The sequence below is a fragment of the Hypanus sabinus genome, chromosome 28, assembly GCF_030144855.1.
Source record: "Hypanus sabinus isolate sHypSab1 chromosome 28, sHypSab1.hap1, whole genome shotgun sequence".
Classification (NCBI taxonomy): Eukaryota; Metazoa; Chordata; class Chondrichthyes; order Myliobatiformes; family Dasyatidae; genus Hypanus; species Hypanus sabinus.
Window position 1 is genome coordinate 7,995,161 of NC_082733.1, and position 16,365 is coordinate 8,011,525.

General features: G+C 42.6%; 1 protein-coding gene across 1 annotated transcript in view; it reads right to left on the reverse strand.

Annotated features, from left to right (window-relative positions):
- The window catches only part of adam10a (ADAM metallopeptidase domain 10a), a 157,163-nt gene extending 141,369 nt beyond the window's left edge, over nucleotides 1-15,794 (reverse strand). Inside the window, exon 1 of the mRNA XM_059952561.1 lies at nucleotides 15,614-15,794. Within this exon, the coding sequence (XP_059808544.1) occupies nucleotides 15,614-15,665 (52 nt within the window). The 5' untranslated portion in view covers nucleotides 15,666-15,794. The remainder of the gene's footprint in view (nucleotides 1-15,613) is intronic.
- Nucleotides 15,795-16,365: the final 571 nt, after the last annotated feature.

Here is a 16,365-nt window from a genome sequence, read left to right on the forward strand (position 1 = left end):
TCAACCAATGGGTCCACTCACTCGGAAGTTTTTAAAAACCTTTGTGTGGACCTTTGGGTCTCAGTGATTTGTCCACATAGCTTCCCGAGTTTCTTTAAAGCTTTATTCCTTGTATGGGACTTCAGTTTACAAATTCCTCCCTGCTATTTGAAATTAGCCTATCTGTTATCATAAAGGACTACACTGGGGCACACCAAGGGTGTGTGCTTAGCCCACTGCTCTACTCTCCAAATACACATGACTGTGTGGCTAGGCATAGCTCAAATACCATTTACAAATTTGCTGACGATACAACCATTGTTGGTAGAACCTCAGGTGGTGACGAGAGGGTGTACAGGAGCGAGGTATGCCAACTAGTGGAATAGTGCCACTGCAACAACCTGGCACTCAACGTCAGGAAGACAAAAGACCTGATTGTGGATTTCAGGAAGGGCAAGACGAAGGAACAAGAGAGTGAGCAGCTTCAAGTTCCTGGGTGTCAAGATCTCTGAGGATCTAACACATTGATGTAGGCATAAACAAGGCAAGACAGCGCCCACACTTTAACAGAAGTTTAAAGCAATTTGGCACGTCAACAAATATGCTCAAGAACTTCTATAGCTGTACCGTGGAGAGCATTCTAACAGGCTACATCACTGTCTGTTATGGAGGGGCTACTGCACAGGACCGAAAGAGGCAGCAGAAGGTTGTAAATCTAGTCAGCTCCATCTTGGGCACTAGCCTAAAGGACACCTTTAGGGAGCAGTGTCTCAGAAAGGCAGCGTCCATTATTAAAGACCTCCAGCCCCCAGGGCATACCCTTTTCTCACTGTTACCATCAGGTAGGACAGGGATGGCCAAAAGTTGCGCATTAAATGATCAGAAGTGGCGCATTGCACCCCAGTGATAATAATAAAAAAGCCTTCTCATGAAAAAAGTATTAAGCAAAAACCGATTTGTAGAAAAAAATCTATAACAGGAATTCAAGAGCTTAGAGCTGGAAATGGGTTTTACTGAGAATAAATCTAAAACATAGCAATTATTTTTAGTGATTCTATTAATTCGTGCACAGCTTTTGGCAAATGTTATCTTCTTTCACATTAATCTGTTTTCAATTAAAAAAATGTTCAATGAGTCAAACTAGGAAAGAAGGACTTTTGTTCTGCAGTCGTTCCATAACTGTTCAATACACGTTTGATACTTGTTTGATCCTGAGGCGCCAGGCGCCTCCACCAGTGGTGTGTTGCAGGTTTTTGCCAGTCAGTTTACAATTGACACTACGCTCTATGGCGTTGTGCTTTGTTCTCACTTTGTGAACATTTGCAGTTTTGTACTTTTTCAAAAATTAAGCCTTGTTTTTACATTCAGTTACCCATCACAGTGTAAAAGTAGAAAGTGATAGTAAGTGTGAATTCAATGAACAGTGGGAAAACGAGTTCTTATTTATAGCGGGTGCGTCAGGAAAACCGTTGCGCATTGTTTGTGAAAGCACTTTCTCACATAATAGAAGGCATGATCTTAACAGACACTATAAAACACAACATCAGACTGAAATAGAAGGAAAACTGAAGCTAGTGCTTGGGTCTGAGTTACAGAAAGAGTATGTTATTAAGAAAAAGGAAGAAATCAAAAGAAGACAATATATTTGTTAAAAGTCTCATTCAGGTAAGGTTTATTTTGTTTTATATTAAATCAATATAGCATGTAAAAATGCTAAATACGTCTATATTAACATATTTTTACAAGAATTGAATGGGGGTACAAGAGTTGTATGGCGCATCTGAACTTGTGCATGAAAAAACTGACACATGGAATGTAAAAGGTTGGCCACCCAAGGTAGGAGATACAGAAGCCTGAAGGCACACACTCAGCGATTTAGGAACAGCTTCTTCTCCTCTGCCATCCAATTCCCTTTTGCCAATCAACTTCCCAGCTCTTAGCTTCATCCCTCCCTCTCCCGTCTTCTCCTATCATTTCGGGACTCCCCCTGCCACTTTCAAATCTCTTACTATCTCTTTTTTACATTATTCCTGATGAAGGGTCTCAACCCGAAATGTCAACTGTACTTCTTCCTATAGATGCTGCCTGGCCTGCTGCGTTCCACCAGCATTTTGTGTGTGTTGCTTGAATTTCCAGCATCTGCAGGTTTCCTCGTGTTTCCCTAAATGGACTTTGAAGCTTTGGACACTACCTCACTTTTTTAAAAATATTTCTGTTTTTGCACATTTTTAATAATCTATTAAAAATTGATATGTAATTGATTTACTTGTTTATTTATTATGTTTTATTTTATTTCATTATTTTTTACTCTCTCTCTGCTAGATTATGTATTGCTTTGAACCATTGCTGCTGCTAAGTTAAAAAAATTTCACGTCAAATGCCAGTTATAATAAACCTGATTCTGACTCGGACCTTCCATACTGAAAATACAAAAGACTCAACATTTCCTTTGCTTTCTTTACATATTCATCAGTCTTGTTTTCCTGAGGCTCCACACCCATCTTAGCACCCTCTTTGCTATTTACATATCCATAGAACTTCCTACTGTTCTATTACCACAGGGTTCTGTCAAAATAAATCTCTCTTCAGCTTTTTGTACTTCTGCTGTTGGATCATACATATCTCAGTCTTTTGGCCTGCTACCAGCTCTTGCCCCTTTGTATGACCTACTTTCAATTTAACATTTGCTGGAAGTTCTTTGTTAACCACAAATTGTGCCCATTTCTTTTGGATTGCCTCCTTCTGATTAGACCAGTGATGTGCACAAACTGTTTGAATATCTGCCACAGGTCATCCAAGGTAATGTAAAATGGTTGGTATGGTCTCGATGGGCCAAATAACCCATTTCCCACTCTATCCAACTAATGCAGGTGCCACACTGGCCCTTACGGCAAAGAGCTTAGAGTTGAAGAATGAGGTTTTGTAACAATTCTATAGTAATGGTGAAGCTACAGCAGAAATACTGGGCATTGTTTTGGTCCCCTTTCATGAATATAGTAACACTGAAGGCACTGCAATGGAGATTCACCAAGCCAATCCTTAGAATGAGAGGGTTATCCTACTGGAGAGGCACAAAAGGTGGGTGTGCATTCATTGGAATTTTAAGAATCAGGGTGACCTTTTTCTTAAAAGGGGCCTGATTGGGGAGATGTGATGCTTTCACTAGCAGCAGAGTAACAAACAAAGGTACTTAGCTACAAAATAAGGGAACACTCACTGAAAACTCAGGTGAAGTTACACACATCTAAAAGATCAAGGAATTTAGGATAAGGGAAATCAGGAAAGAGTTGAGGCAACCAGGTCAAGGTGAATGGCAAACTCTGCCATGGCCTATGCCTACTCCTAATCTGAGTTCAACTACTCTGAACATCACTTGTCATTTCGCATTTGTTTTATGACAGCACTTAAATCATTATCCTACTCAGTGAAGACCCAGTGTCAAAAAAGGCTCTATCAATACCAACTCTTAACCTTCTTTGTTGCAACATCCACCATAACTCCAACAAACTTTTTTCGTGAGTAAAGCTAACTTCAGAATGAATGGGAAACTGTTCAATTTGGGGCAACCACACTCCAACACCAGGTAATCAAGCTACAGTACACAAAGTTTGAATTTACACGCCTATCAAGCTCTGCTTTAAATATGCACAGCCTCCACAGCTGCCTGTGGCAACAATTCCACAGATTCACCACCATCTAGTGAAACAAATTCCTCATCTCTGTTCTAAAGGGACAACCTTCTACTCTAAGGCTGTGCCCTCTTGTCCTAGACTCGCCCACTATTGAAAATATTCTCTCCCTTTTCAGGCCTATCAATCAATATTCAATAGGTTACAATGAGATCCCACCCTTTATTCTCCTACCACCAACAAGTACAGGCCCAGACCATCAAATGCTCCTCATATTAACCCTTTCATTCCTGGGATTATTCTTGCAAACCTCCTCTGGACCCTCTCCACTGCCAGCACATCCTTTCTCAGATAAAGGGCCCAAACTATTCACAAACTCAAAGTACACTGCAGATGCTGTGGTCAAAATCAAGACATACAAAAAAGCTGGATGAACTCAGCAGGTCGGGCAGCATCTGCTGAAAGAAGCAGTCAACGGAAACTATTCACAATACTCCAAATGTGATCTGGCTAACACCTTATAAAACCTCAGCATTACATCTTTGTTTTTAAATTCTGATTCACTTGAAAGGAATGCAAACACCGCATTCGCCTTCCTTACAATAAAGGTCAGGGATGCATGGGTCTATTTTTTTTTGAACAAGGTGGAAGATGTAACTTGCAAACTAACCTTCAGAGAATCCTCCATGCACCTCCAATCTCTGAACTCATACCCCATATAGAAAGTTCCTTCCACCAAAATCTATGACCAAGCTTTCCCACACAGTCGTCCATATGTCACATGACTGCTCATACTCCTAATATATCCAAGTCCTTTTGCAAACCCTCTGCTTCCTCAACAATACCTGTCCCTCCATCTATTCTTCCATCACCCGTAATGTGGCCATAAAGCCATCAATTCTGTCACCCGGTTCATTAACACGTGATAAGTAGCGGACCCAACATTTACCCAACACCACTGTTAACTGGCAGGCAACCAGAAAAGGCCTTTTTTCCACACTCTGCCTTCTGCCTGTCAGCGATGCTAGTATTTTTCCTGTAATACCATGGATTCCTATCTTGTTTCACAGCCTAATCAAAGGCCTTTTGAAAACCCAAGTAATCAACATTCACCGACTCTTCTTTGTTTATCCTGCCAGTTACAACCACTACAACCATTCACAATCTGAGATAGCTCTTCACAGGTGAATCTATTGGAGTCACTTATTGTATCTGGTGCAGCTTCCTCTAGGTCGGGGGTCGGCAACCTGCGGCTCCCGAGCCATTTGTGGCTCTTTCACCTCTGTGCTGCGGCTCCCTGTGGCTTTGGGAAATAATTGGTCAGTATTTAATTAAAATGTATTTTATGTTAGTTTGTTAGCTTTTGAAATGTAATTATGGTGATCTTGTACAACCTAAGTGTAGCGACACATTTCCTGCCACATCCGAAATGGCTCACAATTAGCCAGCATTCCGGCTAAGGGAGATAGCCTACGGGGGTTTGTGAGTACGCGTCTTTTGCAGCATCTGCGTCCATGGGGGCTGGGTTGAGGGAGGCTTAAAAGCAAGGCTGTTTAGTTCGAATAAAGCTATCTTTGACTGCAGTTTACTGACACCGCTACAACGTGTTTTTATCGCTGGCTGTCCAGACGGAAGGTGCTGAAACGCTTTGTCGCGTGTCTGGAAGAAGTGAAAACTTTCCTGGGCAGCAAAGGGCTCAACTTTCCTGAGCTGGAACAGCCAGAGTGGCTGGAAAAGCTACACTTCATGGTAGACATGACAGCGCACCTGAACACGCTGAACACAGCTCTTCAGGGGAAAGGACGTACAGCCCTGCACATGTTGGAGGATGTTTTGGCATTCGAGCGCAAGTTGACAGTGCTTGCCAGAGATTTACAGAAAGGCACTTTGTCTCACTTCCCCAATTTGAGAGAGTTCAAACAAGGTCACGACATGATAATTTCGGAGTATTTACATTCTGCAATCATCGCAATGCAAACATCGTTTGGGAAACGCTTCTGTGAGTTCAGAGAGGAAAAAAACACATTATCCTTCCCGGTCACTCCCTTAAGCATCGATCCTTCCCTACTGAATACGACTGCATTGGCAGGTGTGAGTCAACCTGATCTTGAGATGGAACTGGCCGACATAGCCGACAAAGACATATGGGTGTCCAAGTTTAGATGCTTGACAGCAGACCTTGAAGATGTTGCCCGTCAGAAGGCCGTTCTTGCTCAGAAACACAAATGGAGTGATATTGAAAACCTCACAGATGACAGCTTGCGATCCTGTGTAAAGATGAAGGTGACATCATACAGCCCTGATGTGCAGACGCTGTGCGCTGAGGTCCAGGAGCAGAAATCCCATTAACCAAGTATGATAAATATTTTAATTGCCTATTATTTTACTTATATTCATATTTTTTCATTGTTCAGTGAAATAGTCCTTTCATTTTTCAGGATGACAGCTGGCTGACGTTATTTTTGGTTTGCTGCTGGCGGAAAATTTAAGTTCGGCGTTTTTCATAAATACAAGAAGGACTCAAATAGACATTGAATATTTTACTTAAAAGTAACTTTCAACCCAACGTCTTTTTTTCGGAGTTCAAAATGTTTTTGTTGCATGCAGAAATGTAATTTCGTTTTCTCTGCAGGAGTTCATCAATTTCATAAATGCAACACATTATAGTTTGTTTATACATAGCATAAAGGCAAAAAAAACGTTGTATGCAGTGTTATTTCATTTTAAATGTCAAACGGGTTTTGCGGCTCCCAGTGTTTTCTTTTCTGTGGGAAACGGGTCCAAGTGGCTCTTTCAGTGGTAAAGGTTGCTGACCCCTGCTCTAGGTTGACAAGACCATCACAGGGAACCATGGAACCGGGGGAGGGGGGGGGAAACAGGAGAAAAAGAAAAATCGCTCTGTTCTTTGTAGCAGCCAGGAACTCCCAGTGCTAGAGTTGTCATTTCAGAGGACCTGTCCTGGGCCCCAGCACACAAGCGCAATTATGAAGAAAGCATGGCAGCAAATCTACCGTCTTTAGAATTTGCAAAGATTCAGCATTAGATGTGTGGTGGAGAGTACATTGACTGGCTGCATCAGTCTGGTATAGAAACACTAATGCCCTTGATCAAAAATCCTACAAAAAGTAATGGATACGACCTAGTTCATCATGGATAAAGCCCTCCCCACCATTGCGCACATCTACACAGAGCGTTGCTGTAAGAAAAGAGCATCGATCATCAGGGACCTGCATTGCCTTGGACATGCTCTCTTCTTGCTGCTGCCATAAGGAAATCAGTACAAGATCCCCAGGACTCACACCATCAGGTTCAGGAACAGTTATTACTCCTCAAACATCAGGCTTCTGAACCAGAGGGGATAACTTCACTCAACTTCACTTACCCAATCACTTAACTGTTCTCAGACCTATGGACTCATCTTTAAGGACTCTTCATCTCATGTTCTTTACATTTATTTACTACTATTACTTTTTTTCTTTATTTTTGTATTTGCCCAGTTTGTTGCCTTTTGCACACTGGTTGTCTGCCCTGTTGATGTGGTCTTTCATTTATTCTACTATGGTTATTGGATTTATTTAGTATGCCCACAAGAAAATGAACCTCAGAATTGTATGATTCTATAAATTTACTTTGAACTTTGATTTCTCCAACTTCCAATTACCACTTTATCCATGATCGATCTACAATGATTCCTTTTTCAGCACTTTCCGTCTTCCACCTTTCAGCTCCCAGCTTTCACATCATTCCCTCCCTCTCCTTCCTATTATCACCTGGATTCACCCACCAACTGAAGCTCCTCCCTCTACCCCAGCCCTTTATTTTGACCTCTGCCCTCTTTCTTTCCTGTCAAGATGAAGGGTCTCAGTGCAAAATGATGACTGCTCCTTTCTCTCTGAAGATTCTGCCTGATATGCAGAGCTGCTCCAGCATTTGGCATCTGTTGTTCCAGAATAAAAACACTTTTTCTTAAACCATTTGTCTACAGATTAGATTTGAAATGAAAGATCTAAAAAATTGTGTGTTTTAATAGCATCAAGTTTTGACTATTTTCTTATTAGCGTATTGTGCTTTAAAACTGAAGTTTACAGGCAGCTAGATCGTGATATGTTGTGCTCCACCCCTTTAACTTGACAATAATGCTGCTAATCTCCAACAAGAATGACAGCACATGAATAAAGACTTAGGCAAGATGAATCTAAATCACAATTCTGCAAAGATTAGTAGACTGTAGCTAAGCTAAAGGTCAAGTGGATACAAGGGGCATTTCCCACTTTGAGGGAAACAATAATCAGCCAGGCAGGCTTATCGACATTTGTCTTATAGAGTCTATTTGCAGCAATTGGTAAGTATGCTGGAAACAAGCCACCTTGCAGCTTTCCTGTTCAGGAAATGGCTTGTGCCAAATTTGAAATCAAGATTAAAGCAATAGAATAACTTTTTTTAAAAATTGCTTTTTTCAAAGTTTCCTCCAAAGATCTACTAGCAAATTAAACATTTGGGTGCATCTCCAATACAAAAGCATGCATTACCCCATGATTAGTTCTTGATGTCTAATGAGATGAACTCCATTCATACTGCACAGTGCACTGAGCTATGGCGCATTAGAGACCAGACTAAGGAACCGGATATGCAGCCTGAGGACCTTTGGCTCATATGGGAGAATGAGGAGGTGATAGATACGAGCTACAGGGAGGATGTCACCCCTAACTCGCAGAAGGCAGATACCAAGGTGACTGTCAAGAGAGGAAAAGGGAATAGGCAGCCAGAGCAGAGTACCACTGTGGTGGCTCCATGCAATAATAACTATACCACTTAGGATGCCATTGGTGGGGAATGACCTACTGGAGGAAGCCGCAGCAACCACATCTTTGGCACCGAGTCTGCCTCTGTGACTCGGGGGGGCGGGGGGGGGGGAGAGGAGAGAAGAGGAGTATAGTAGTGATAGGGGAATCCATAATTAGAGAAAGGAAATGACTGCATGAGTGAAGATTCGGTGCAGAGGGCTGGGTTTCAGATGTCTGGATCATTGGGATCTCTTCTGGGGAAGGTATGATCTGTACAAAAAGGATGGGTTACACCTGAACCCAAGGGGGACCCAGGTTTGCTACAGCTCTCTGGGATGGTTCATAATAATTTGACAAGTGGATGGGAACCACAGAGTGATAAGGATGAGGATGGGGCAGTTGGTAAACAAGTAGATGCAGTGTGTAGTGAGACTGTGAGCAAGGTCAGGCAGATGATAGGGCAAAAGGAGAAGGAGCTTATGAGAACGATAGCACCTAATGGCGACTCCTTTGCTTGCATCTGCCAAAACAGCACTATTTCTATCTTTAATATCTCTATTTTTCCCTTTCAGGGTTCTTTTGAAGACCCTGACCTGGAGTTACATGCTGACTTCAGTTCTTTGTGGGAATGGGACCCGCCTCAGGGTCTAACGACTGGCCGCTATTCAATATGCCAAGGACACGGCCTAGAAGACTAGCATGCCTTCAGGGTTCAGGGATTTCGTGGCTCTGGAGGCAGACGGACTCGAGGTCAGTGTCGCTCCAACAAACAGGTGTGTTGTGCGTGACAGAAGATCGAAAGCAGCAAGCTGGCTGTGTGCCCAGAGACCAGAGTTCTTTGGGCACAGAGCTCAGAAGAAGCGATGCAACAGATTTTAAACATCGTGATCAGCAAGTTGTTTGTTATGTCTCCCCTCTCGCTGTGAAACAGGGGCACTTCTTTTCCCTTATTAGGGAGAGAGAGAACCTGTAGTATGTCGAATTACCATAGTCTTTGGGGTACTGCAAGTCCGTGTCTTATTGATGCTTTGCTGCAAGCTTGAGTGCTCGGTGGGGGGAGCCAATACTTTTTGCTGATGGGGGGGGTTGTTGCTTTGCTGCTGTTTACACATGGGACGGGGAAGATGGTGAGGGGGGGGTACTTTAGAGTTCTAACATTTAACTGTCATTCATTCTTTGGGGCACTCCTCTGTTTTTGTGAATATTTGTAAAGAAAAAGAATTTCAGGATGTATATCGCATACATTTCTGACATTAAATGTACCTTTGAAAATTTCAGTCGGGTATGAATTAAAGAGCAACAGGGGACCAAAATTGAAAAAGGTGATGAATACAAGACTGAAGGTGATATATTTGAATGCATGCAATATACGGAATAAGGTAGATGAACTTGTCGCACAGTTAGAGATTGGCAGGCATGAGCATCAGAGTCGTGGCTGAAAAGAAGATCACATTTGGGAGCTTAATACCCAAGGATAGACATTATATCGAAAGGACAGGCAGGTAGGAAGGCAGAGGGGTAAGGTTGGTTAAAAAAATGAAATCAAATTGTTAGAAAGGAGTGACATGTGATTAGAAATGCAGAATCCTTAAGGGTAGTTAGGGAAGTGCAAGGCTAAAAAGACCCTGAGGGAAATTATGTACAGTCTCTGAACAATAGCCAGGATGTGGGATGCAAATTACATGGGAAGACTGAAAAGGTATGTAAAAAGAGCTATGTAGTGATAGTCATGGGGGATTTCAACATGCAGGTAGATTGGGGAAGATCAGGTTGGTGCTGGATCCCGAGAGAGAATATGTAGATTGCCTACAAAATGGGTTTTTTATATTGCAACAGATAGTTGAGCTCACTAAATGAAAGGCAATTCTGAACTGGGTGTTATGTAGTAACTCAGATTTGATTAGGGAGCTAAAGGTACAGGAACCCTTAGGATCATATGATAGAATTCACCCTGCAGTTTGAGAGGGAGAAGCTAAAAATCAGATGCATCGGTATTACAGTGAAATGAAAGGGAATTACAGAAGCATGATAGAGGAGCTGGCCAAAGTTGATTGTGAGAGGACACTAACAGGGATGATGGCCGGAACAGCAGTGTTTGGAGTTTCTGGGGGCAATTCAGAAGGTGCAGGAAAGATACATCCCAAAGATGAAGTATTCTAAAGGGAGGAAGAATCAACTGTGTTGACAAGGAAAGTCAAAGACAGCATAAAAGCAAAAGAGAGGGCACATAGGGTAAAAATTTATGGGAAGTTCGAGGACTTGAAAGATTTTTAAAACTAACAAACATAACAGAAGGCAACTAAAAAAGCCATAAGGAGAGAAAAGATGAAATATGAAGGTAAACTGTCCTATAAAAGTGTTTTCAGATTTATAAAGAGAAAACAAAGAGATGGAAGTGGATATTGGACCACTGAAAAATGACGCTGGAGAGGTAGTAAGGGGGACAAAGAAATGGTGAATGAACTTAAGTATTTTGCATCTATATTCACTAGCAGTATGCCAGAATTGCAAGAGTGTCAGGGGGCAGAAGTGAGTGCAGTCACTATTAATAAGGAGAAGGTGCTTGGGAAGCTGAAAAGCCTGAAGGTAGACAAATCATCTGAATCAAATGGACTGTACCCCAGGGCTCCAAAAGAGGTAGCTGAAGAGATTGTGGAGGCATTAATAATTATATTTCAAGAATCACTAGATTCTGGGGTGGTTCTGGAGGACTGAAAAATTGCAAATGTCACCCCATTCTTCAAGAAGGGAAGGAGGCAGAAGAAAAGAAATTATAAGCCAGTTAGCCTGACTTCAGTGGTTGGGAAGATGCTGGAGTGTATCATTAAGGATGAGGGATAAGGTCTTAGAGGCACATGATAAAACAGACCGTAGTCAACATAATTTCCGTAAGGGGAAATAGGGCCTGACAAATCTGTTGGAATTCTTTGAGGGCATAACAGGCAGGGTCAATAACAGAAAGTCAATGTATGTTGCTTATTTCGATTTTCAGAAGGCCTTTGAGAAGGTGCCACACATGAGTGCTTAACAAGATAAGAGCCCTTGGTAATACATGGAAGATACTAGCACAAACAACACACACAAAATGCTGGTGGAATGCAGCAGGCCAGGCAGCATCTAAAGGAAGTAGTACAGACATGCTTGAATTTCCACCATCTGCAGATTTCCTCGTATTTGTGAAGATACTAGCACAGATGGGTTAGGTGACTGGCAGGAGATAAAGAGTGGGAATAAAGGGAGCCTATTCTGGTTGGCTGCCAGTGACTAGTGGTGTGCCACAGGGGTTGGTGTTGGGACTGTTTCTTTTCATGTTATACAATTTGGATGAAGGAACTGATGGCTTTGGTACGAAGACAGGTGGAGGGGCAAGGTAGTGTTGAGGAAGCAGGGTGTCCGCAGAAGGACTCTAACAGATTGGGAGTATGGGCAAATAAGTTGCAGAGAGAACAGTGTAGGGAAGTGAACAGTCAGACACTTTGGTGGAAAGAATAAAAGTGTGGACTATTTTCTTAATGGGGAGAAAGTTCAAAAATCAGAGGCGCAAAGGGACTTGGCAGTCCTCACGCAGGATTCCCTAAAGGTTAATTTGCAGGCTGTCAGTGGTGAGGAAGGCAAATACAATGTTAGCATTCATTTCAAGTGAACTAGAATACAAAAGCAAGGATGTAATGCTGAGGCTTTGTAAAGGCATTGGTCAAACTACACTTGGGAGTTTTGTGAGCAGTTTGGGAACCCTTATCTAAGAAAAAAGAAAAGATGTGCCGACACTGGAGACGGTTCACGAGAATAATCACAGGAATGAAAAGGTTATCAAGGAACGCTTGATAGCTCTGCATCTGTACTCACTGTAATTTCGAAAAACACGAGGGGATCTCACTAAAATCTATTGAATATTGAAAGGCCTAGATAGAGTGGATGTGGAGAGGAATTTCTTTAGCCAGAGGGTGATGAACCTGTGCAATTCACTGGCATAGACTGCTGTGCAGGTGAAGATATTTGGTTATTTAATACTGAGGTCGATAAGATTCTTGATTAATCAGGGTGTCAAAAGTTACAGGGAAATGGCATGAGAATGGGGTTGAGAGGGAAAATAAATCAACCACGATGGAATGGCAGAGCAGACTTGATGGGCTGAATGGCTAAATTCTGCTCCAATGTCTTAAGCACAGATAGTCAACCTTTACTTGGCAGCTTTTCCAAATAGCAAATCAATGGAGTACTTACAACTTACTCCAAAATTATAACCACAACTATAAAAGAACCATGCCCACAACGCCGTTAAGAAACAAACCAAATGGATAAGAGATAACACTGGCTGCAGTAGTTTCAAAATGAGTGCAACATTGGTCGGGCTGACAGATAACAATTATAGGGACTCCAAGCAAAGCCATTTACAGGACAAGTTCAGTGTGTTCAATTACTACAGCATGCACTTACTTAATAGGATTTCTGTTGACAGTATACTGAACATTAGAGCTTATCCTGTTAAAAAAATGAAGCACCGAATGACCTCAGGCACAAGACAGGAGAGCTGGAGGCAAGGGGAGCCATGAAAGGTGAAGAAGCATAAAATTGAAAGATGTTTTTTCAGTAATTAAAGTAAAAATGTTTTAAAAGTGCAGGGATCTGTCTGGCCTGCAATTGTCTAGAATCAAAGCAGGGAACAAATATTAAATTTGATTTTAAAGATGATTTTTAATCCAAGCAAAATATGTTGGATGCAAGGCAGTGTTAAACAACTTACGCAAAGGGCCTTGTCAACAGAATAATATACATTTAACCATATCTTTCAAAAGACAAAGACTTCTGCTGATGCAAACTCAATAGACGGACGCCTATTTATAACAATTGCGTAACTACACTGAAAATTCTCGTTTGTAAAATAAATTCAACACAATGTGTTCTTTGAAATTTCACAGCAGGGGATTGGCGAGTTCAGCATTCATTCATTTGCCATTCTCTTACAAATAAGGGTAATGGCCAAGGGTGCAAGGTAAACAGGGAAATAAAATTATTTTCCTCTTTCTCAGGAAATAAATTACCTTTCAAAAATAGGTCTGAAAACTGCAGATAGCAATAATCAAGAAATATCAAAATTGGGGCAACCATTATTTCTATAAACACATCTGACAAAAAGAGAGACTGCAGATGCCAGAATCTGTAATAAAAAGAAACTCTGAACATGGGAAGAATTCAGTAGGTAAAAGAGCAGCTGGGGAAACAAAAGGTGAATTGACACGAAGTCAAAATCCTGCACAAGAGGAAAGAGGAAAGATTGCTAGTAGGAGCAATAAGCCTGTGGGAGTGGGGTGGAAATAGATGCTGGTAGATTAAAGCATATTAGGGAGGGTATGGGAAAGGGAAAGGAGACCTAGGGGAACAAGTGAGGGTGTGCAGGAGGAGCCAAACCTGAAGACTCAGAAGTTAATGCTTCTGGGTTGCAAGCTATGCAAGGGTGCTGGTCTTGTGAGCTGTGGCTGGTCTCTCCCTGACAATGGAGAATGCCAAGGAGAGGTCACTGTGGTAGTGGGAAAGAAAGGATGGACATGGCACAGAGGGACCATGAACCAGTCACTTACATTTGGTTTCACTAATGCAGAGATCTGTGCAGATGCAAATTTTAAGTCAAATATCAAGTTCCTTGTTTTAAAGATAGCAGGAGTTAAGGAAAACTTCTGGCACCCTTGCTGCAAAAACAGAGCCATCAGAAAATTTTATTTCCCCACAATGAGCGGAAAGCTTAAGAAATGGATGGGAAATTATAACAGGAAACAACAGCAAACCCACTGGTCCAATCATCTTGATGCAAGAGTTTTACTCTTGTTTGTGTTGCAAAGCTAATTCAAGAGTTATCTGCAAATGCTAGGTGGAGTTCAAAAAATTAATTTCCTCTGACACACACAGAATAACTAAATACCCCACCCTGTAATGAGATTTTAAAGGAGCATCACTCTGAAAAACTTACACAAAATTAAAAACTGATAACTGTGAAACCTCGTGAGTTGTGTCATTGTTCCTTTGTGTGAAACAAGACAACATGATTGAAAACTTCCTACTTTTGCCTGAGAAAACCCTTGGACACAGCCTAAAAGATATATCTTCACTGTGACTTTAAAGCACCTTACTTTAAGCATGTTTATTATGATGGATCAAATTTAAATGGAAACTCTCTTCTATTTGCGTAACAAATTTAAAAAAGGAACTGTAGCATAAAACAAAAATACTGCTCCTGCATCCTCAACATATTATCCAGTGACAGCTACGAACAGCTACAATATTTTAAAATATATTGATATCTTCTCTAAAGTACAACAGGTCAACATCTTACAGATGAGCAAAAACAAAAATAAACAGGTCATTGACATCAACCTTAAGAAACTCATCGCAGTTACAATGAAAAAGATTTTTTTTTAAGTGCCTTCTCAACATGTGTACACACACACATACACAATATTCGCTCCGCTTCCTGGAACAGTAAATGACTGCTTCGAGCTGGAAATCATCTCTGGGTGTGGACATCCACCACCGGCTGAGATGACCTAACCCTATGAAGACCAGGAGTGAAAAACAACCGTGTATGACGAACGGTCAGTGAATAGGAAACATAAGATTTGATCTTAGATGGTTAGGTAACAGAAATTTTACAACTTCTTACGTTCCTTTGTAAGCGCGGAAGAATGGGATCCTCGCCCCTTAAGTAACGTTATGATCTAATAGGAGTTCACAAAATCATCATCGGAACGAAAACCCCAGCAATCACCCACATATAACAATACGTAAATCACACTCAAATGCCAACCAACACACACGAACGGTGCTTTCACCGAGCATGCACCTGCCCGGACCCCAAACAAACTGCAGTCTCGCTTTGTTTACTAGCGCAAGCCTTTACCTTACCACATTAATTAAAAATTAAAGCAGCACAATAATCAACCCGAATCCAGCAAGCGTTGCTCGAGTGAAGGAGCTGGGGCTGGCAGTGCCACCGACCTGCCGTGGCCGGGGCTGCTCTCGCCGAAGGAAGGCAGAGAGGCGCCGCCGTTTCAGCGGCCACGGGCCGAGATCAGCCGGCTCCGGCGGCGCTGAGGGAACCACACGCCCTCCGACGTGGGTGAGGGGGCCGAGCGCCGAGGGGAAAGCTCCGGCGCCCGGGTTGCTCCAGGCCGAGGCCGCAGGCTCTGGTAACCGAAGAGAGCGGCGCCGTGCCCGGCCGCCTCTTACCCATCAAACTCGACGCCCAGCACAGCAGCAGCGCGGCTCTGAGCCACCGCATCGCTGGAGCCCGATTCCCCGGGGCCTGGCCCGCAGCCGCTCTGCCGGATCAGATCGCCGACGTCCTCGGTGGCCGGCCAGCGAGCGAGCGAGCGAGCAGTTCCTGTCTTCCTGAAAGCGCCGCGCCGCGCCGCTCCCCATCCCCTCCGCCCCCGCTGCCAAATAAGGAGCCCGGGCGCCCTTAAAGGAGCCGCGCCCTGCTCGCCAACTCTTCCCTTTGTAAACACTTCAGATCAAAACCCAATGAGAGAAAATCGCATAGATCTCTAAAATTCATCTAAAATAGCAGAAATAGGCCATTCGGCCCCCCACACTTGTTCTACCATTCGTAACTGATCTACTTAAAATTTTACACCTCTATCTCTTTATTCCTTTAATATTAAGAAATCTGTTGATTCCAGCAGTGTGAAATCTCGCAGGGGCTGAGCCTGCACAGCCCTCCACTGTAGAGAAGTCCAACCATTCACCCACCACTCTCAGGTGAATCCTAAATGGCACATCCCTTATTTTGTGTTGTGAACCCAAAGTAGGGACTCAGCAGCCAGTGAAACATCTTTCCCGTGTCTATAGTCTCCAGCTTATTGAGCCTTTGATTCATTGCCAGCCCGATGAAAAGGAGAAGCCAGAGGGTGGAGTGGAGAGACGGGCTTTGGATTAAAACAATATTTCTGTACAGAAATATTCCATAAAGTTTCAGTACA